Here is a 22588-nt window from a genome sequence, read left to right as displayed (position 1 = left end):
AGCTTCAACACGATACCACAGTTCATCAAGAGTAGTGACTGGCGTATTGTGACGAGCCAGTTGCTCGGCCATTGACCAAACGTTTTCAGTTGGTGAGAGCTCTGGAGAATGCGCTGGCCAGGGCAGCATTCGAACATTTTCTGTATCCAGAAAGGCCCGTACAGGACCTGCAACATGTGGTCGTGCATTATCCTGCTGAAGTGTAGGGTTTCGCAGGTATCGAATGAAGGGTAGAGTCACGAGTCGTAACACATCTGAAATGTAACGTCCACTGTTCAAAGTGCCGTCAATGCGAACAAGAGGTGACCGAGACGTGTAACGAATGGCACCCCATACCATCACGCCGAGTGATACGCCAGTATGGCGATGACGAATACACGTTTCCAGTGTGTGTTCACCGCGATGTCGCCAAACACGGATGCGACCATCATGATGCTGTAAACAGAACCTGGATTAATCCGAAAAAATGACGTTTTGCGATCCGTGCACCCAGGTTCGTCGTTGAGTACACCATCGCAGGCGCTCCAGTTTGTGATGCAGCATCAAGGGTAACCGCAGCCATGGTCTCCGAGCTTATAGTCCATGCTGCTACAAACGTCGTCGAACTCTTCGTGCAGATGGTTGTTGTCTTGCAAACGTCCCCATCTGTTGACTCAGGGATCGAGACGTGGCTGCACGATCCGTTACAGCCGTGCGGATAAGATGCCTGTCATCTCGACTGCTAGTGATACGAGGCCGTTGGGATCTAACATGGCGTTCCGGATTACCCTCCTGAACCCACCGATTCCATATTGTGCTAACAGTCATTGGATATCGACCAACGCGAGCAGCAATGTGGCGATACGATAAACCGCAAACGCGATAGGCTACAATCCGACCTTTTCAAAGTCGGAAATGTGATGGTACGCATTTCTCCTCCTTACATGAGACATCACGTTTCACCAAGCAACGCCGGTCAACTGCTGTTTGTGTATGAGAAATCGGTTGGAAACTTTCCTCATGTCAGCACGTTGTATGTGTCACCACCGGCGCGAACCTTGTGTGAATGCTCTGAAAAGCTAATCATTTGCATATCACAGCATCTTCTTCCTGTCGGTTAAATTTCGCGTCTGTAGCACATCATTTTCGTGGTGTAGCAATTTTAATGGCAAGTAGTGTATTATAAAATACGAAAAGAAATGATTGGTTTTTACATCTAAAATATCTAGAACAAATGCGGTTGCAGGCAGGCACAATTAAAAGACACGTACATAAAGTTTTCGACCACACACTTCATGAGCAAAAGAGAAACACACATCATTCCTACACACAAGCAAGCACGTCTCATGCGCACGTGACCGCCAGCTCCAGCATCTCACGCCGAGATGGTTGGCGGTCAGGTGCGCGTTACGTGTGCTTCCTTGTGTGTATGAATGATGTGTGTTTCTCTTTTGCTGATGAAGGGTGTGGTCGAAAACTTTACGTAAGTGTTTTCAACTTAACGTGTCTTCTTTACGTTAAGTAGCAATCAGTCTTTTTGTACATTGTTGATGTTTCTACTGAATTTTACGTTGTTGGAACAAATATGGAGGTGAACTTCTTAAACCACTTGAGAGTGAACAAATGAGTTCCAGTTGTGTTTTATACCACACATGGGTAGGCCGAGGGAACGCAGGGCTGAACGCGGTATGTGGCTTGTTGTCCGCATATGAATAGCCCAGGGATAACTGGGACGGCAGAAAGTAGCGTCTTCGTGTCCTCGAAGTCCTTCGCGGCGGCATGCTTCAATAAAATATTCTCAGTTTACAAGCTGCGTCATTTCGAATAAAACAATCGGGTTTTCGATAGCTGTCTCCGCTATCATCATTAGGAGTGATTTCAACTCCTGATGCCGATGTCGGAGACAGTTATCGAAGGCTCGATTGTTTTATTCAAAATGAAGTGGCTTGTAAACCGAGAAGATTTTATTGATGGTTACGTGCTCGGTTCACACACTGTTTCGGGACAGAACGCATACGAAGCTGAATGCGTTGCAGGCGGGCCGGAAGAGAAAGTAGCAGTGTTACACACCTGCGTATTTTGTAAAAGCCGTACTCTGGTCAGGCGTCTATAGGAGGAGCTTGCTGTCTCAAAATGCATCGCAAATGTGAACATTGTTCTCTATCTTATGCCCAATTGGATCACGCGGTTTAGTAGTACTTTGAGCTAAGCGAAGTGTAGTATTATTCGCTTCATATATTGTAAAGACCACACTGACGGCAACGGAACATGCGACATAACGCACTACAAAGGGCCATTCTGTCTTGTCTTTTGCATATGCTGGTCACATTCTTTCTAGCTCAAGGGGTTGGGAAAGCAGAAGGCACTATTACTTACCACCTGACTGCTTTCCAACCAAACCAGCGTGAGATTTCTGGAAGCAGGTGGACGACCAGGCGTCTCCAAAGCGCGTGTTTTAAAAGAGTTTTTCAAAGGGAGATTGTCTCCCCGTATGCTCCAGATGATCGCACGATTTCATCGCCAGTAGAAGGAAAGGTGGCCATGTGTATTAGCTATAGGAGCTACTGTTAGCGTATTTCCTAAGTGCCACGGAAGGAACACTCGGCAGAAAGTCGACCGGTTCTGCGTCTATTTCAAAACATCTCTTGTGTGTTTTTGATGGCTCTGATCGACACCGACCACCCAGGTAAGGTTAAGAAGTGTCACCACAAGTAGCATTAGACTGACTGATCACCTTTCTGTTTCTAGTCAACCATCGTCTCAAATCAAGACATGAATGACAGTTCCTATCAATGAAATGAGAAAAACATTGGAAGACATGCGCGGAAAAACGGGCTAACCCTCACATGTAAAAGCTCAGAGATAAGTGCTGTCGACTGTTGGCGGACACGGGAACTATCAAGATTGACATTGGTCTCACCCCTAAGTGATATTTAGGGGTGAGATCAATGGCAATTTTGATAATTCCCGTAACCAACAAAAGATGGCAACACTTATCTCTAAGTTTTTACATTTGAGGGTTGGCCCCTTTTCCCGCGCATGTTTTCATTTGTGTATGAAATTCCATCACAAAGTTAATACACGGTAAAGCAATAATTCAAATTGAAGTTTTATAAGAGATTAGAAACAGTAAAATATAATGTCTCTTGTTATTAAGACCAGCATTCAAGTGGGATTTAGAGTACACTATTTCTTTAATTATACTCATTATGGTCAGCCAATTGGGTCATAGTTGTATGGTATGGCATGACTAGGAAATGGATTGGTGGGAGATGCACAGAGGTGATCAGCCAATAGTAGACAAAATATAGGTTACGGAAGGGTGAATAAATGTTTAATTGAAAAAAAAATGTTCAAATGTGCACGACATCTTAGGGAATTAACTGCTAAGGTCATCAGTCCCTAAGCTTACACACTACTTAACCTAAATTATCCTAAGGGCAAACACACACACACCCAAGCCCGAGGGAGGAATCGAACCTCCGCCGGGACCAGCTGCACAGTCCATGACTGCAGCGCCCTGGACCGCTCGGCTAATCCCGCACGGCTTTAATTGGGAACTGATATTAAAAGGATTGGTGGAATTCAGTCTCAGACTCCAGAGAGTCCAAATGTTTATACTTTCGTTTGTAAGTGGACTTGGGTCTGGGACTCCACGGAGTCTGAACTCTTCGTGGCTGTTCCGTTTCGGTTTTATTGGACGACTTCAGTCTGGGACTCAAGAAAGTGCAGATGGTTATTTGTGTCTGTTTCCGTTCGCCTGAGTTGGTAATTTCAGTCTGGGACTCGATATTCCAAATGTATCCACTTGTAATGAACTTTATCGTGAATGTTTTTAAATTGTTACTCCTTTGAGCATTCACTGGATTTATCTACACTTAGAATACTTATCTCAGCGGCATTATATACTAGCAGTAAAGTTGTGTTGGGAAGTGTAGTCAGACTTGGGAACAGTTACAACAGTTTATCGCAAATTGTAACAGAGACTTTCATTGACTGAGATAATTTATGCAATTGACAGATAGTTACTATTAAATAATTAAGAGCACTATAAAACAATTTTTGGTCGTATAGTTCTATCCAACTACTTAAATTTATTTATAACACGTCCAGTAGACTTGCTAGTCATCGTAAACATTAGTTCATCGTAAGGGAAACAGTTTTGCAGCCGCATGTGTTTGAACTCTAAACAAAATCTGACGACTTATTAAAATGACCAGTTTGGGGACGTTTAATCTGCTATCTTCACATTATGAGCACGATTTGGCTGCTGGCGGCGTGGTGAACAGCCACAGTTACGGTTGTGATCATGCGCAGCTGTTCACCACGCCGCCAGCAGCCAAATCGTGCTCATAGTGTGAAGATGGAAGATTAAACGTGCCCAAACTGGTCATTTTAATAAGTCGTCAGATTTTGCGATCTTGACCATTTATGCTACTTGATCATCACGAACATACCACCTTACCATGTCGGTTAAAATTATAAAAATCTGACGAGCCAAATTTCAGGTAAAATCCGATCACACATTTAAGCTAAACTCCCATGTAGATTACGTTCACTTCTCACTGATCCTCACTGCAGCATTGAAAAACGAAAATAAAATGGCTTTCACATCTAAGATAGATAGAGCAAACAGGGAGATTGGTTCTTAAACCACTTCGGCTTTTCAGGTGAAAAACCAAACTGTGCAATAAAAACCTAGTGGGACACATATCCCCAAGACCTGAAAAAGAGGCTCAGCGTCAAATGAGCGCGCACTTCAGAACTCGCCCGCTCTCCTATGTTCATTCACGTTACTGCTTTGTTGCAATTCAAGTTTCCATTTTGTTTCTGTGGCACTTCAGTTAGAGCGCTGGTCTTAGTCAAAGATGCTTTTTTCCAGATACTTCCGACATTAAATCACAAGCTTCTGCTACACGCCTACATTTGAGTTTTACTTCATGGCAAGGCTAAAATTAGCAGGCTCTTTACGTACAGAATGTGTTATTCTTTGTGCCTCGCGGAGTAACATGGCGGGCTCCAGCTGAGTGCTATCGCTCCTTAAAAAGACGCATAGATCATCCACGTTGTACTGAGCATACTGGGTATCGCAGCCAGCCCATTCAAAATTCGTATCCAACTTTTCACACTAAACTACATACCAACTGACCTTATGGTCATCATCTTTTACCCTGCACCACCTATAATTTGATTGACTCATCACTGTTTCCTGCCTTTTCCGTTATGTTACTGAAAAGTATTTGCGGCTGTGTAACTACACCTACCCATGCCGCCGCCTCTACGGCTGCCGTCGTGCACCTTCGGGTGTGGACCGCATATGAAACGCACACCCCCCTCCGCGAACCCACTCAGAAGCTTAGCTGATCAGCGCATCCCATCTAATGATGATGGCATGTCTGTTGCCGAAATATTGTGTCCGTTGGACTCTGTGAACTCGTAATACACCCGTGGGTTTACCATGGGGGGATTGGGGGGGGGGGGGTTCATCAACAAATACACTCCTAGAAATTGAAATAAGAACACCGTGAATTCATTGTCCCAGGAAGCGGAAACTTTATTGACACATTCCTGGGGTCAGATACATCACATGATCACACTGACAGAACCACAGGCACATAGACACAAGCAACAGAGCATGCACAATGTCGGCACTGGTACAGTGTATATCCTCCTTTCGCAGCAATGGAGGCTGCTATTCTCCCATGGAGACGATCGTAGAGATGCTGGATGTAGTCCTGTGGAACGGCTTGCCATGCCATTTCCGCCTGGCGCCTCAGTTGGACCAGCGTTCGTGCTGGACGTGCAGACCGCGTGAGACGACGCTTCATCCAGTCCCAAACATGCTCAATGGGGGACAGATCCGGAGATCTTGCTGGCCAGGGTAGTTGACTTACACCTTCTAGAGCACGTTGGGTGGCACGGGATACATGCGGACGTGCATTGTCCTGTTGGAACAGCAAGTTCCCTTGCCGGTCTAGGAATGGTAGAACGATGGGTTCGATGACGGTTTGGATGTACCGTGCACTATTCAGTGTCCCCTCGACGATCACCAGTGGTGTACGGCCAGTGTAGGAGATCGCTCCCCACACCATGATGCCGGGTGTTGGCCCTGTGTGCCTCGGTCGTATGCAGTCCTGATCGTGGCGCTCACCTGCACGGCGCCAAACACGCATACGACCATCATTGGCACCAAGGCAGAAGCGACTCTCATCGCTGAAGACGACACGTCTCCATTCGTCCCTCCATTCACGCCTGTCGCGACACCACTGGAGGCGGGCTGCACGATGTTGGGCCGTGAGCGGAAGACGGCCTAACGGTGTGCGGGACCGTAGCCCAGCTTCATGGAGACGGTTGCGAATGGTCCTCGCCGATACCCCAGGAGCAACAGTGTCCCTAATTTGCTGGGAAGTGGCGGTGCGGTCCCCTACGGCACTGCGTAGGATCCTACGGTCTTGGCGTGCATCCGTGCGTCGCTGCGGTCCGGTCCCAGGTCGACGGGCACGTGCACCTTCCGCCGACCACTGGCGACAACATCGATGTACTGTGGAGACCTCACGCCCCACGTGTTGAGCAATTCGGCGGTACGTCCACCCGGCCTCCCGCATGCCCACTATACGCCCTCGCTCAAAGTCCGTCAACTGCGCATACGGTTCACGTCCACGCTGTCGCGGCATGCTACGAGTGTTAAAGACTGCGATGGAGCTCCGTATGCCACGGCAAACTGGCTGACACTGACGGCGGTGGTGCACAAATGCTGCGCAGCTAGCGCCATTCGACGGCCAACACCGCGGTTCCTGGTGTGTCCGCTGTGCCGTGCGTGTGATCATTGCTTGTACAGCCCTCTCGCAGTGTCCGGAGCAAGTATGGTGGGTCTGACACACCGGTGTCAATGTGTTCTTTTTTCCATTTCCAGGAGTGTAGTTATCAAGAGGAACTGTACTGCCAAGACATCCAGAAAGACAGAGTACCGTTATCACTTTAGGACATGGTGTAGAAAAATATCTGAGGATGGTCATTACTGACTGAAACCGGTCATCGTCAAAATAAAAACTGAAAAGCAGCTACAATCGCTTAGTAGTGGAAAGGTGTCAGGACCAGATGACATACCTATAAGATTCTATAAAGATTATGAGAAAGAACTTACTCCCCTTCTAGCAGTAATTTATCGTAGATCGCTTGAGCAAAGAAAGGTACCTAACGACTGGAGAAAAGCGCAGGTCATTCCTGTTTTTGAGAAAGGCCGTAGGACAGATCCACACAAGTATATACCTATACCGTTGACGTCAATCTGATATAGAATTATGGAACGTGTTTTATGTTCACGATGTTTTATGTTCAGGAATTATGACGTTTTGGAAGATGAACGTCACTTCTATAAAAATCGACATGGATTCCGCACACAGAGATGGTGCGAAACTCAGCTAGCTCTGTTCCTCCACGAGATCCACAGCGTAGTGGACAACGGCGCTCAGGTTGACGCCGTGTTCCTTGTTTTCCGTATGGCATCTGACACCGTCCCACATTGCCGTTTAATGAAAAAAATACGAGCTTAGGGAGTATCAGAGCAGACCTGCGATTGGATTCAAGACTTCCTTGCAGATAGAACTCAACACGTCGCTCTTAACGGAACAAGATCGACAGACGTAAAGGTAATATCCGGAGTACCACAGGGAAGTGTGATAGGAAGGCTGGTGTTTACAACATATTTAAATGATCTAGTAGAAAGCGTCGGATGCTCTTTAAAGCTATTCGCAGATGATGCAGTTGTCTATACCAAAGTAGCAACGCCAGAAGATAGTAAGAATTTGCAGAACGACCTGCAGATGATTGGTGCAGGCTCTAGCAGTTGACCCTGAACGTAAATAAATGTAACATACTGCGCATACATAGGAAAAGGAGTCCACTACTGTACAGCTACACTATTGATGACAAACAGCTGGAAACAGCGCCTGCCGTAAAATATCTAGGTGTAACTATTCAGAGCGACCTTAAATGGAATGACCACATAAAATGGATAGTGGGAAAAGCAGACACCAGACTCAGTTTCATCGGAAGAATCTTAAGGAAATGTTAGTCATCCACAAAAGAAGTGGCTGATAAGGTGCTTGTTAGCCCGATTCCTGAATATTATTCATCTATCTGGGATCCCTATCAGGTGGGACCGATAGAGGAGATAGAGAAGATCCAGCGAAGAGCGGCGTGTTTCGTCACGGGGTCGCTTAGCTGGTGAGAGAGCGTTACGGAGATGCTAAGCAAACTCCACTGGCAGACGTTACAAGAGAGGCGCTGTGCATCACGGAGAGAGTTAGTGTTGAAATTTCGGGACAGCTGTTTTCAGGAGGAGTCGACAAAATATTACTTCCCCCAGATATATCTCGCGTATTGACCACGACGAGAAAATCCGAGAAATTAGAACCAATACAGAGGTTTACCGGCAATCATTCTTCCCACGCACAATTCGCTAGTGGAACAGAGTTGGAGGGATCAGATGGTGGTACCGAAAGTACCCTCCGCCACATACCATTATGTGGCTTGCAGAGTATGACGTAGATGAAGAGCGTGATTACAACGCTGGACGTAGCAGTTCTGATTTTCAACGCAGAAGCGCCAAGGTTAGTGGTGAAGAGTGGGCAACGGGGGGTGAGGGCGGGTCCTTTCAATCGTGTGACACGTGAACGGTGGCGTTGGCCAGAATTGTGGTGAAATTCGTGCTAGTGTCAAGTCATTAACCCACCTTACACATCACATACACTTCTGAGCTCTGTTGTTTTCTGTTTTTTTTTTACTTTTTTTCTTTTTTTGCGAGTGTCAACACCTTGCTTGCTGTTTGAAGCAACGCCGAGCCTGAGGATGACGTCACAGGGGCTACGCTTTTCCGGTATTACAGAGAAAGGTTGTTGGCTCATTCCAAGGGAAGATAAGGAAGACAATAACTCTGTTTTAGAAAAGTGACTCTTTAATTGCGTTTCGCAGTGTATATCAGTTGAACATGGAAAGAAAGAAATATTACTATTATTACTATTAGTAGTGTTAATTTTTAAATTAATGTTACCACTGCACGCAAAGTGGATAAACCTGTGGAAGGATTTAAGACATCAACACATTCATATTACAATATAGATTATTTCCATTATAATATTACTTAAGTTCCTAAGCCTTGAATTGTTTCCAACGTCCAGTGCCGTGCCAACGTTATCACACAGCACCCCAGTCCATAAAGGTTAACAGATCCTGTAATTAATTCTCCATAATCTAACGAAGCGAGACATGAGCGTTTCCTAATATATGCCACGTAATGTGACAGAAATAATACTACACTACTGGCCATTAAAATTGCTACACCACGAATATGACGTGCTACAGACGCGAAATTTAACTGACAGGAAGAAGATTCTGTGATATGCAAATGATTAGCTTTCCAGAGCATTCACACAAGGATCGCGCCGGTGCCGACACCTACAATGTGCTGACATGAAGAAAGTTTCCAACCGATTTCTCATACACAAACAGCAGTTGACTGGCGTTGCCTGGTGAAACGTTGTTGTGATGCCTCGTGTAAGGAGGAGAAATGCGTACCATCACGTTTCCGACTTTGATAAAGGTCGGATTGTAGCCTATCGCGATTGCGGTCTATCGTATCGCGACAATGCTGCTCGCGTTGGTCGAGTCCCAATGACTGTTAGCACAATACTGAATCGGTGGGTTCAGGAGGGTAATACGGAACGCCGTGCTGGATCCCAACGGCCTCGTATCACTAGCAGTCGAAATGACAGGCATCTTATCCGCATGGCTGTAACGGATCGTGCAGCCACGTCTCGATCCCTGAGTCAACAGATGGGGACGTTTGCAGGACAACAACCATCTGCACGAGCAGTTCGACGACGTTGGCAGCAGCATGGACTATCAGTTCGGAGACCATGGCTGCGGTTACCCTTGACGCTATATCACAGACAGGGGCGCCTGCGACGGTGTACTCAACGACGAAACTGTGTGCACGAATGGCAAAACGTCATTTTTTCGGATGAATCGAGGTTGTCTTTACATCATCATGATGGTCGTATCCGTGTTTGGCAACGTCGCTGTGAACACACATTGGAAGCTTGTATTCGGCATCGCCCTACTGGCGTATCACCCGGCGTGATGGTATGGGGTGCCATTGGTTACTCGTCTCGGTCTCCTATTGTTATCATTGACAGCACTTTGAAGAGTGGACGTTACATTTCAGATGTGTTACGACCCGTGGCTCTACCCTTCATTCGATCCCTGTGAAACCTTACATTTCAGGAGGATAATACGCGACCACATGTTGCAGGTCCTGTACGGGCCTTTCTGGATACAGAAAATGTTCGACTGCTACCCTGGCCAGTACATTCTCTAGATCTCTCACCAACTGAAAACGTCTGGTCAATGGTGGCCGAGCAACTGGCTCGTCACAATACGCCACTCACTCCTCTTGATGAACTGTGGTATCGTGTTGAAGCTGCATGGGCAGCTGTACCTGTACACGCCATCCAAGCTCTGTTTGACTCAATGCCCAGGCGTATAAAGGCCGTTATTATGGCCAGAGGTGGTTGTTCTGGGTACTGATTTCTCAGGATCTATGCACCCAAATTGCGTGAAAATGTAATCACATGTCAGTTCTAGCATAATATATTTGTCCAATGAATACCCGTTTACATTTGTATTTCTTCTTGGTTTAGCAATTTTAATGGCCAGTAGTGTAAATACTGGAGATGTGTGACACTTACTGGTTAAAGCAGTCAACAACATGGCAAATTGTCTTAGAATGACGGACAGTGTGTGAAATTACTGTGGGAACGTGTTTGCACTATCTTTCAGATAATGTAACTTATTTTGGTGGTCGATAATCATGTAATGTGATATTTGATCGTTTTAAATAAATATAGGAGCGGAGAAAACACCGACGCTCGGGGTGGATAATAATCCTGCCAGGGCTACCACTCAGCTTCATCTGAAATGAAACTCATACTTCCACGAATATTGCAGGTGTTATTTTTCTATTTTGCATAAAAACGATTATTCCCCAATTTAAGATGGAGAAAAGTCAGTAGAAGCATCGTAAGGTTCATGTGCATATAATTTCAAAGCAGATCCGCACTAGGTGCAGAGTAGTTCAACAATGTCATATCGCCCGCAGCTCGTGGTCGTGCGGTAGCGTTCTCGCTTCCCACGCCCGGGTTCCCGGGTTCGATTCCCGGCGGGGTCAGGGATTTTCCTTGCCTCGTGATGGCTGGGTGTTGTGTGCTGTCCTTAGGTTAGTTAGGTTTAAGTAGTTCTAAGTTCTAGGGGACTGATGACCATAGATGTTAAGTCCCATAGTGCTCAGAGCCATTTGAACCATTTGAATGTCATATCGATGAAGTTGTAACGTACTAACTACGTCTGCCACATATGCACATTCTCATCCTCAGGTAAACTATTGAGAGTGCAACATAGTAATGAGAGGTCGCATTACAAATGTTTGCTGAGTGAATGAATTAGGGCTGGGAGTGGGGGCTAAACATTTCGTTAATTGTTTTGGAACTCTCTTTCATGTTGAAATTTCAACTCGGCAGACGATGGAGTACCTGAACGGAGGCGGCGTGAGCCGCGACGCCAACTTAACAATAAAACGGACAGCATGGAGTGTACATATATACACTCCTGGAAATTGAAATAAGAACACCGTGAATTCATTGTCCCAGGAAGGGGAAACTTTATTGACACATTCCTGGGGTCAGATACATCACATGATCACACCGACAGAACCACAGGCACATAGACACAGGCAACAGAGCATGCACAATGTCGGCACTAGTACAGTGTATATCCACCTTCCGCAGCAATGCAGGCTGCTATTCTCCCATGGAGACGATCGTAGAGATGCTGGATGTAGTCCTGTGGAACGGCTTGCCATGCCATTTCCACCTGGCGCCTCAGTTGGACCAGCGTTCGTGCTGGACGTGCAGACCGCGTGAGACGACGCTTCATCCAGTCCCAAACATGCTCAATGGGGGACAGATCCGGAGATCTTGCTGGCCAGGGTAGTTGACTTACACCTTCTAGAGCACGTTGGGTGGCACGGGATACATGCGGACGTGCATTGTCCTGTTGGAACAGCAAGTTCCCTTGCCGGTCTAGGAATGGTAGAACGATGGGTTCGATGACGGTTTGGATGTACCGTGCACTATTCAGTGTCCCCTCGACGATCACCAGTGGTGTACGGCCAGTGTAGGAGATCGCTCCCCACACCATGATGCCGGGTGTTGGCCCTGTGTGCCTCGGTCGTATGCAGTCCTGATTGTGGCGCTCACCTGCACGGCGCCAAACACGCATACGACCATCATTGGCACCAAGGCAGAAGCGACTCTCATCGCTGAAGACGACACGTCTCCATTCGTCCCTCCATTCACGCCTGTCGCGACACCACTGGAGGCGGGCTGCACGATGTTGGGGCGTGAGCGGAAGACGGCCTAACGGTGTGCGGGACCGTAGCCCAGCTTCATGGAGACGGTTGCGAATGGTCCTCGCCGATACCCCAGGAGCAACAGTGTCCCTAATTTGCTGGGAAGTGGCGGTGCGGTCCCCTACGGCACTGCGTAGGATCCTACGGTCTTGGTGTGCATCCGTGCGTCGCTGCGGTCCGGTCCCAGGTCGACGGGCACGTGCACCTTCCGCCGACCACTGGCGACAACATCGATGTACTGTGGAGACCTCACGCGCCACGTGTTGAGCAATTCGGCGGTACGTCCACCCGGCCTCCCGCATGCCCACTATACGCCCTCGCTCAAAGTCCGTCAACTGCACATACGGTTCATGTCCACGCTGTCGCGGCATGCTACCAGTGTTAAAGACTGCGATGGAGCTCCGTATGCCACGGCAAACTGGCTGACACTGACGGCGGCGGTGCACAAATGCTGCGCAGCTAGCGCCATTCGACGGCCAACACCGCGGTTCCTGGTGTGTCCGCTGTGCCGTGCGTGTGATCATTGCTTGTACAGCCCTCTCGCAGTGTCCGGAGCAAGTATGGTGGGTGTGACACACCGGTGTCAATGTGTTCTTTTTTCCATTTCCAGGAGTGTATGTTGCCGACTAAAAAGTTAAAGCTAAGCATCAGTCGTTGGTTTGTGTTCATTCTAGGCTGGTGTTAATCTTTTCTCGTGCCAGTCCAAATGTTTTAAAGCCAACAGTGACATGGCTCGGATCATTTAAAAGATAGTTTCATAGGCCTATTAGAAGGCGCGTTGACTGTAAATGTGGTTTCAGAATATATACAGCAAGTTTGGTTCAGTGGTAGAACTTTTATTTTTCTGAAGAGTGTGTGTGATTGTCGGATGAAGCCAAATTAAGTTTATTGCAGTTCAAGTTAATTTTTAAACAGTGAAAAGTCTGCACTAAGTGGAAGTAGAGAGAACTGTCTATTCTTTTAAGTTAGGCAGAGTGGTCCTTGTATTGTAATACATCCGAAGTAGTGGAAGTTTACTGAAAGTAGGTGCGTGAGAATAAGCAGTAAAGTGCAAAATTAGGATTTTTATTTCAAACTGAAAAACAGTCTGGGTTTTAAAGTTATTTATTTCAGTAACGTTATTCCCCCTTTTGGGGCTTCATTAGATTGTCTACAAAACAAGAAAATAATCCATTGCATAGAAATACAGGGGTACGGTACTATCTTGTACGATTAGGCGAACAAATGAACTAAAACATATATTAAACTTTACCCGGAACTAACTGGATGTAAAGTCCATACCTCATAGAACGATAAAAAAAATTAAAGGTGGACCTAATCAAACGAAAGGAATTACGACAGTAAGAACCTCCATAAGGTACGTACGTGAATATAAAACTATGTAAAACACATAGACTAATGTTCATGTATCCAAAACATAAGATGTCGTAAAAATTACGTAAAATTAAGTATGCAGTATATTAAGATGCCCATGTATGAGCAAAAGAGAAAGATATGTATCGTGCTACCATCAATTTATCTTTTTCTTTTGCTCGTATGTGGGCATATTGATATATACTTAGCTTTATGTAATTTGTGTGACTTCTTATGTTTTGCAAACACAGGGTGATTCAGGAGGGATGTCATGTAATTTGTGAAGTGATTCTACATGTGAAAATAAACCAAAAAAGTCCTTTTACCATGTGCCCGCTTTTCGATCGTTACGGAATTCGATCAGTTTGAAGACCACACACATCCGCGAATGATTATGAAGGCAAGTGTGAGTAACACTTACCGAAATGTTACGTAGGCGCTGTGGTGGACAGAATAATGGTAGCACACATGACTGATCCGTATTGATCCATCCTACAGGAGGTGTTCAAAAAGTGTCCCATCCATCTCAATATATTTGTCAATGGGTTGGAGGGTGTGTTGTGTTGGACGTCGAGCATCATCTCGGCGAGCTTTAATGCGGGCAACAACGACGGTGATGCTATAGACAAGTTATCCACGTGTATCCATGTTTGTAGCGTACACATCCCCCTTTAAACAGCCTCATTAACAGAAATCTGGTGGGGTTATGTCGAGTGATCTGGCAGACCAGTTAATGGGTCCGCCACAGCCAGCCCACCGCTGAGGAAATGGGTTATTCAGACACTGGGATACATTCGTAGAGTGGATCAGTGATCCATTATGTTGCAGGTACATTTGCTGTCGTTTCTCTAATGTCACGTCTTCCAACTGTAGGTAGGTCTTCTATCAGGAAATATACGTATGCTGTGGTTGCCATACGATTTAGCAGGAACACAGGCCCTGTCACCAGATCATCAGTCATGTCACAGCAGACGTTCACTGAGAACCTAACTTGGAATTCTCTAGTGTCATTCGGATCTCCGTCACCCATGTATGAGAATTTCGGGTAATCATGGTACCACTGAAGGTAAATGTAGGCTCATCTGTAAATAAAGTGTGTTGTATGACGTCTCTGTGTACAGCCAAGCGTTCACGAAATAGTTATCTGCTTACTGAATCACAAAAAAATGGCTCTGAGCACTATGGGACTCAACATCTTAGGTCATAAGTCCCCTAGAACTTAGAACTACTTAAACCTAACTAACCTAAGGACATCACACACACCCATGCCCGAGGCAGGATTCGAACCTGCGACCGTAGCAGTCCCGCGGTTCCGGACTGCAGCGCCAGAACCGCACGGCCACCGCGGCCGGCTACTGAATCACCTGTATGTAGATGTTGCATGGGCTGCACATGGAATGGGTACGAGCCCTCGGAATGTAATGTACGCTACACTCACCTTTTTGGAATATCGAGCTGACAGCTAAAGTGCCATGCACTGGTGGTGCTATTCCACTGTACCATTTCAACAATGCCTTCCCTTTACTCTGCTGGCTGGATCCCTCACGTTCTAATGTTACATGTGTACCTGGTAGTGTTCTGGATTCACATAATGTTTGAAAACTAGGGAATACGATGACACAGGGGATCCATCGATCAGGGAAACGTCTCTGGCATTCTTTCATAGCCACGCGCGAACTGTCGTTACAGTACCTGTAGACAAACAATATGCCTGTGTATTCTGTATGGCAGGCCTGTGTGGCCGTGCTGTTCTAGGCGCTTCAGTCTGGAACCGCGTGACCGCTACGGTCGCAGGTTCGAATCCTGTCTCGGGCATGGATGTGTGTGATGTCCTTAGGTTGGTTAGGTGTAAGTAGTTCTAAGTTCTAGGGGACTGATGACCACAGATGTTAAGCCCTATAGTGCTCAGAGCCATTTGAACCATTTTTATTCCGTATGGGCGAACACATCTGGCACGTTGGTATTCCCGGGCACAATGGACTTGCCCAATTAAACAACACTCAGGCACGACACGCCCGCGGCTTCACGACTGCTCACTAATCCAACACACGATTGCGCACTGTGTATACTTGCAGCTGTTACCTCGGTTGGAGTATACTCACAGGATGGATCAGTCATCTATCCCACCAATATATTTATTCCTGTAGAAGTGCAAGATGGGACCATTCCCGCTATTTATTTGCTACGGATTGTTTTCTTATTTTGAAGTCAATCTGATGATGCCCCAAATGGGCGAAACACGTTACGGAAATCAAATAACCTTGCAACCCATACTGCTTTTCAATTCGAAATAATTCACAACGGCCGGCCGCTGTGGCCGAGAGGTTCTAGGCGCTTCATTCCGGAACCACGCAGCTGCTTCGTTCGCAGGTTCGAATCCGGCCTCGAGCATGGATGTCTGTGATGTCCTTAGGTTAGTTAGGTTTAAGTAGTTCTAAGTTCTACGGGACTGATGACCTCAGATGTTAAGTCCCAATGTGCTTAGAGCCAATTCAGAACGTTTTCTGTACCAGCCAGCCAGAATGGAATGGAATAAATTTTATGGGATTTTTGATGTCAGGACCCTTTTTATAGACGGTTAACCCAATCCACAATAGTAGAATTTACGTTTTATATACTAAACGAGGTCTCAGGAAATGGAGTTTGGAAAAATCGATTTTGCAGCCAGTCTTTGATAGCACTGAATAAGAGAATAGCTACTAGGTCGTTCGATTATGAAATGATATGGACAAAAGTGTAACACAATTGTAACGAAATCGAGCGCTAATAATAAAATAAAGAGTGTGATTTCCTTACTTCTTCCGCAGGCTGTCATCTTCGAGCCGGTAGCAAGGTGGTGCAATTGCTGCCTACCACGAACCTCGGCAGGCGGCAGCTACTGTTGCGACTGTCGGAGACAAAAGGGTTCTCAGAACTGTTTCTACTAGCCAGTGTGGAGTGGGGCGATGTTACGCGAGCACGTCTGCACGCGTCCTTGATGATAGCAACGTCTTGTCCTGCTGCTCTTGCTTATTTAACCTTCATGCGCTCGCGCTAGGAATGGTCACGCGAGCGTTCGCGCGGGCGGTCGGCCGACCGCCTGAGGGTTTTCATCAATTTCTTGAGGTTTTCCGTTTTTAAAGGTCATATTTCCATAAGATATCGACATAGGATATCTCACGCAATATTTCAAACACATTTGTAATCAAAAGTATTTATTTAACAATAAAATATACAATGGAATACAAAAAGGAAACCAACTACCCAAATGAAATACAAGAACATTTTTTTGATTGTAATGTTTTGGGACTATATAATGTAATACTTAAGACTAGAATTATTCACTGTCTTAACTCGTCACAAGAAAAGCTAATTTTGCTTTGAAAAAAGAATTTTTGATTGAAAACGTCACAAACATTTCTGTCAGATGAAAAATGTTGATCAGTCTGTATGCATTTCATTCTCGTTTTGAGGCTGACAACAATTATTGCACGTAACTGTCGTGGTTGAATGTCGTAGACAGACGTTTCTTCCACATTCACCGCATTCTCGCTTTGTTTTTATATTCTTTTTTGAGCCACACAAATAACATATTCCTCTCCTTGTAGGGGTTGATACAGCTGGATAAACTACGTCACTCTCTCTGTAACTTTCCAAAAATAATAACAAATTTTTGGTAAATGCTTCAATTTAGCTCTTTCTTTCAGATTTTCGCTCATCAGTTCCAAAGATAACGCATGTAAGAATTGTCTTCTCGTTTCTTCTTTCATATTACCTGTGTTGAATTGAAAAATGCGTAACGTATTTATTCCTGCCAAGTCAAGTAAGCGGAAAAATATACATGCAGGCCACCTTTGTGATCTTCTTGATGTTGACATTCTGGAGCACATGCACATTCACTTGAGAATTGGAAGAGTCTATAAAATTGAGGAATTATAGGGGAATTACAAAAAGAAATACTTAAATTCCGAAGTAGACGAGTAGAACAAAGTCTCGTAAGCGCTCGCAAGGCGGTAACTGACCGTGTTTGTAAGTGCAGTAAGCGCTCGCAAGGCGGTAAACTGACCGCCGAACGTGTTCGGATCTACACTCCTGGAAATGGAAAAAAGAACACATTGACACCGGTGTGTCAGACCCACCATACTTGCTCCGGACACTGCGAGAGGGCTGTACAAGCAATGATCACACGCACGGCACAGCGGACACACCAGGAACCGCGGTGTTGGCCGTCGAATGGCGCTAGCTGCGCAGCATTTGTGCACCGCCGCCGTCAGTGTCAGCCAGTTTGCCGTGGCATACGGAGCTCCATCGCAGTCTTTAACACTGGTACCATGCCGCGACAGCGTGGACGTGAACCGTATGTGCAGTTGACGGACTTTGAGCGAGGGCGTATAGTGGGCATGCGGGAGGCCGGGTGGACGTACCGCCGAATTGCTCAACACGTGGGGCGTGAGGTCTCCACAGTACATCGATGTTGTCGCCAGTGGTCGGCGGAAGGTGCACGTGCCCGTCGACCTGGGACGGGACCGCAGCGACGCACGGATGCACGCCAAGACCGTAGGATCCTACGCAGTGCCGTAGGGGACCACACCGCCACTTCTCAGCAAATTAGGGGCACTGTTGCTCCTGGGGTATCGGCGAGGACAATTCGCAACCGTCTCCATGAAGCTGGGCTACGGTCCCGCACACCGTTAGGCCGTCGTCCGCTCACGCCCCAACATCGTGCAGCCCGCCTCCAGTGGTGTCGCGACAGGCGTGAATGGAGGGACGAATGGAGACGTGTCGTCTTCAGCGATGAGAGTCGCTTCTGCCTTGGTGCCAATGATGGTCGTACGCGTGTTTGGCGCCGTGCAGGTGAGCGCCACAATCAGGACTGCATACGACCGAGGCACACAGGGCCCACACCCGGCATCATGGTGTGGGGAGCGATCTCCTACACTGGCCGTACACCACTGGTGATCGTCGAGGGGACACTGAATAGTGCACGGTACATCCAAACCGTCATCGAACCCATCGTTCTACCATTCCTAGACCGGCAAGGGAACTTGCTGTTCCAACAGGACAATGCACGTCCGCATGTATCCCGTGCCACCCAACGTGCTCTAGAAGGTGTAAGTCAACTACCCTGGCCAGCAAGATCTCCGGATCTGTCCCCCATTGAGTATGTTTGGGACTGGATGAAGCGTCGATCACGCGGTCTGCACGTCCAGCACGAACGCTGGTCCAACTGAGGCGCCAGGTGGAAATGGCATGGCAAGCCGTTCCACAGGACTACATCCAGCATCTCTACGATCGTCTCCATGGGAGAATAGCAGCCTGCATTGCTGCGAAAGGTGGATATACACTGTACTAGTGCCGACATTGTGCATGCTCTGTTGCCTGTGTCTATGTGCCTGTGGTTCTGTCAGTGTGATCATGTGATGTATCTGACCCCAGGAATGTGTCAATAAAGTTTGCCCTTCCTGGGACAATGAATTCACGGTGTTCTTATTTCAATTTCCAGGAGTGTATTTGAACTTGCTCTGAGAGGCAGAGAGGTGCGACTTGGACGAACTTTGAGCAGCATCTGTCGGAAAAAGGTGCAACTAGAGAATACATGTCCCTCCCGCCGCCTCGTTACCTTTGTGGAGTAAGTATGGCGTGAAATTGCAAAAAGGCGGTCACTTCACCGCCCGCACGAGCGCGTGAAGGTTAATGACGTAGCTGCAGCACATGCGGCAGGCAGCCCATTAACCCGAGTACCAACGTTTTGCTGAGTCAGTGGCCTCTCGAACAAAGATCAGCGACGCCCAATTCATATTACAGAGAGCGCTGTGTTTTCTTGTTGCTTCATAAAAGTGACACTGCCTAGCGAAGTTCCACTACCACATTCGATGTGATATGCGGCGTCGATGTAAATCCTAAAATTGCACCGATAGCTCGGTAATACCGGATCAAAGGTATTGCTAGCGACAGTCACTGCATTTGTATGAAGCACCCAAAGTCGGATTTCGTTTCCGGTTGGTCACGCAAATACTCCAATATCAATTCTGGAAATGCGATTCTAGCTGAGGAATTTCCATTTCCGTGATCGATTTTCGCCCCCATGTAGGTGCACAGCAGCTTTAGAAATGGGCTTGGGTTGTGAGATTAGGTTTTAAAAAGATTTACGCAGTGCATTGAAGTAGAAGTACAAATATTAGCCTGAGAATGAATCTGTCTTCTTCCGACATCTCATTGAAAAGAAACAGCCATTGTCGTAACTAAATCAGAAAGCAGAACTGCTGATTTCCAGCAGCCGTTTGTGTAAAATAGCTATCAGAATTGTATTATTATTCACTTTGTATATTGTAAAGACGACACTGATGGCAATGTAACATGCGGCTTTAACGTATTACAAAGGAAGGTTGTATCGTGTCCTTGGCAGGCGCCGGACACATGCTTTCTAACTCAAAGCGTTGGAAAAGCGGCACGCACTATTAGTTACCAGCTGGTTGCTTTCCTACCAAACGGACCTGAAATTCTTGGACGCTGGAGTATGGCAATGCGCTTCCAAAGATGGTCCCTCGATTTCTTGGCCCATGGGTGGAAATCTAGCCATGTTAATTAGTTATATAGGCGATTGTTTTTTCTTTCGAAAGATTCATTGTGTGTTTTGATAGCTATGGTCGACAGCGACCTCCCATTTAACAGTAAGAAATGTCACCACAAGTAGCATCAGACTGGCTGTTCCCCTTTCTGTTTACAGTCAACTGTTGTATCAAATGAAAACATGAATGACAGTGTCTATCATCGAAATGCGGGGAACGTTACTGTATGGAATTCTACGACAAAGTTAATAAGCGGTTCAGGAATAATTCAGATTAAAGCTTTCTGAGAGATTACAGTAAAAAATAGTGTCTCTTGTCATTAAAACAAACATACAAGTGTGATTTAGAATATAATGTCTATTTAATTATACTCGTAAAGTTCGGATAATTGGGTCATAGTCGTATAACATTGTATCTTACGGCAAGGCATGACTAGGGAACGGAATGGCGATAGGTTCACAGAGGTGATCAGCTAATAGCAGACAAACTGTAGCTTATGGAGGGGAGATTAAAAGTTTAATTGGGAAGTGATGTTAAGAGGATTGGTAGAATTCAGTCTCAGACACCAGATGCCACTGTTTCTTGTTATTAGGGGACTTCGGTCAGAGACTCCTTGGAGTTCAGACGTTATCGTGACTGTTCCGTTTCTGCTTTAGTTCAGGATTTTTTCTGGGACTCAAGAACCGATTATTTGTGTCATTTCCGTTGGCGTTAATTAGTGATTTCGATCTGGGCCTCGAAAGTCGAGACGTTTCCATTTGTAATGAGTTGTTTTATGAACTGTGCTGGTTTCATAACTTAGTTTGTATCCAAAGGATACTGTGATTACGAAGATTTTCGTGTGGTTAAACTGTTAAGCCTTCGTGCATTCACTGGGTTTATCTACGCTTAGAATACCTGCCACAGTGGCACTGCATTAGAGCAGTAAAGATGTGTTGGGAACTGTAGTCAGCCTTGGGAACAGTTTCAATAGCGTTTCGCAAATTGTGAGCAAGACTTTCTGTGTGGGGGGTAAATTGGCTAACTGCTGAAGTGACTGAGATAATTAATGCAAGAGTATTACTATGAAATAAATAAGAGAAATATAAAACAATTATTTTTCATATAATTTTATTCGTGAAGCCCAACTCCAGCTGCTTAAATTTAGTTAAAACACACCAAGTAGATCTGCTAGGACATCGTAAACTTTATTTCATCGTAAAGGGAACTGTTTTACAGGCGCGTGTGTTTGACCTGTAGACAAAATCTGATGATTTGCTGAAGTGACCGGTTTAGGCATGTTTAATCGGCCATCATATTATGATCACGATTTGTCGGGGGCTGGCGGTGTGGTGAATAGCTCCAGCAAAATCGTGCTCATAATCTGAAGACGGTCGATTAAAGGTGCCGAAACCGGTCATTTTAGCACTCATCTGATTTTGCGATCTTGACCATTTTCGCTAATTGATCATCAAGAACAGATCACTGTTACCTCCTTACCATGTTGTTTAAAACAATGGAAATCTCACGAGCGAAATTTAAGGTTCACAGTCGTATGTCATGGCCTGACTATGAAACGGAATGGCGGGAGATGCACAGAGGTGGACAGCGAATAGCAGACAAACTGAATGTTATGGAGGTTAGATTAAATGTTTAATTGGGAAGTAATATTAAAAGGATTGGTGGAGTTCAGTCGCAGACTCCAGAGAGTCCAAACGTTTATACTAGCGTTTATTAGTGGACTTGGATTTTGGACTCCACGGAGTCCAGACTTTCGTGGCTGTTCCGTTGTGGTTGTATTGGAGGACTTCAGGCTAGGACTCGAGAAAGTACAGAAGGTTATTCGTGTCTGTTTCCGTTCGCATGAGTTGGTGATTTCTGTCGGGGACTCGAGAATCCAAACGTATCCACTTGTAACGAGCTCTTTCGTGAATGTGGTTAAACTGTTTGGCCTTTGAGCATTCACTGGATTTATCTACGCTTAGAATACTTAGCCCTGTGGCATTATATACGAACAGTAAAGTTGTGTATGGAAGTGTAGTCAAACTTGGGAACAGTTACAACAGTTTTTCGCAAACTATAAGCGAGACTTCCAGTGACTGAAGTAATTAATGCGGTTGAGAGATAGTTACTATCAAATAATTAAGAGAAGTGTAAAACAATTTTTGATCGTGCAGTTTTATTGGTGAAATCCGACTCCACCTACTTAAACTGATTTATAACACACCCAGTAGGTCTGCTAGATCATCCTAGACATTAGTTC

General features: G+C 46.0%; 1 protein-coding gene across 1 annotated transcript in view; it reads right to left on the bottom strand.

The window, feature by feature from the left end:
* Window positions 1-16713, bottom strand: part of LOC126237286 (UDP-glucosyltransferase 2-like) — a 107887-nt gene extending 91174 nt beyond the window's left edge. Inside the window, exon 1 of the mRNA XM_049947232.1 lies at window positions 16595-16713. Coding sequence (XP_049803189.1) covers window positions 16595-16613 — 19 coding nt within the window. The 5' untranslated portion in view covers window positions 16614-16713. The remainder of the gene's footprint in view (window positions 1-16594) is intronic.
* Window positions 16714-22588: the final 5875 nt, after the last annotated feature.

Source organism: Schistocerca nitens, chromosome 2 (genome assembly GCF_023898315.1).
Source record: "Schistocerca nitens isolate TAMUIC-IGC-003100 chromosome 2, iqSchNite1.1, whole genome shotgun sequence".
NCBI classification, from domain to species: domain Eukaryota; kingdom Metazoa; phylum Arthropoda; class Insecta; order Orthoptera; family Acrididae; genus Schistocerca; species Schistocerca nitens.
Note: the sequence above shows the minus strand (reverse complement) of the source record. Positions and strands in the feature narration are given on the sequence as shown.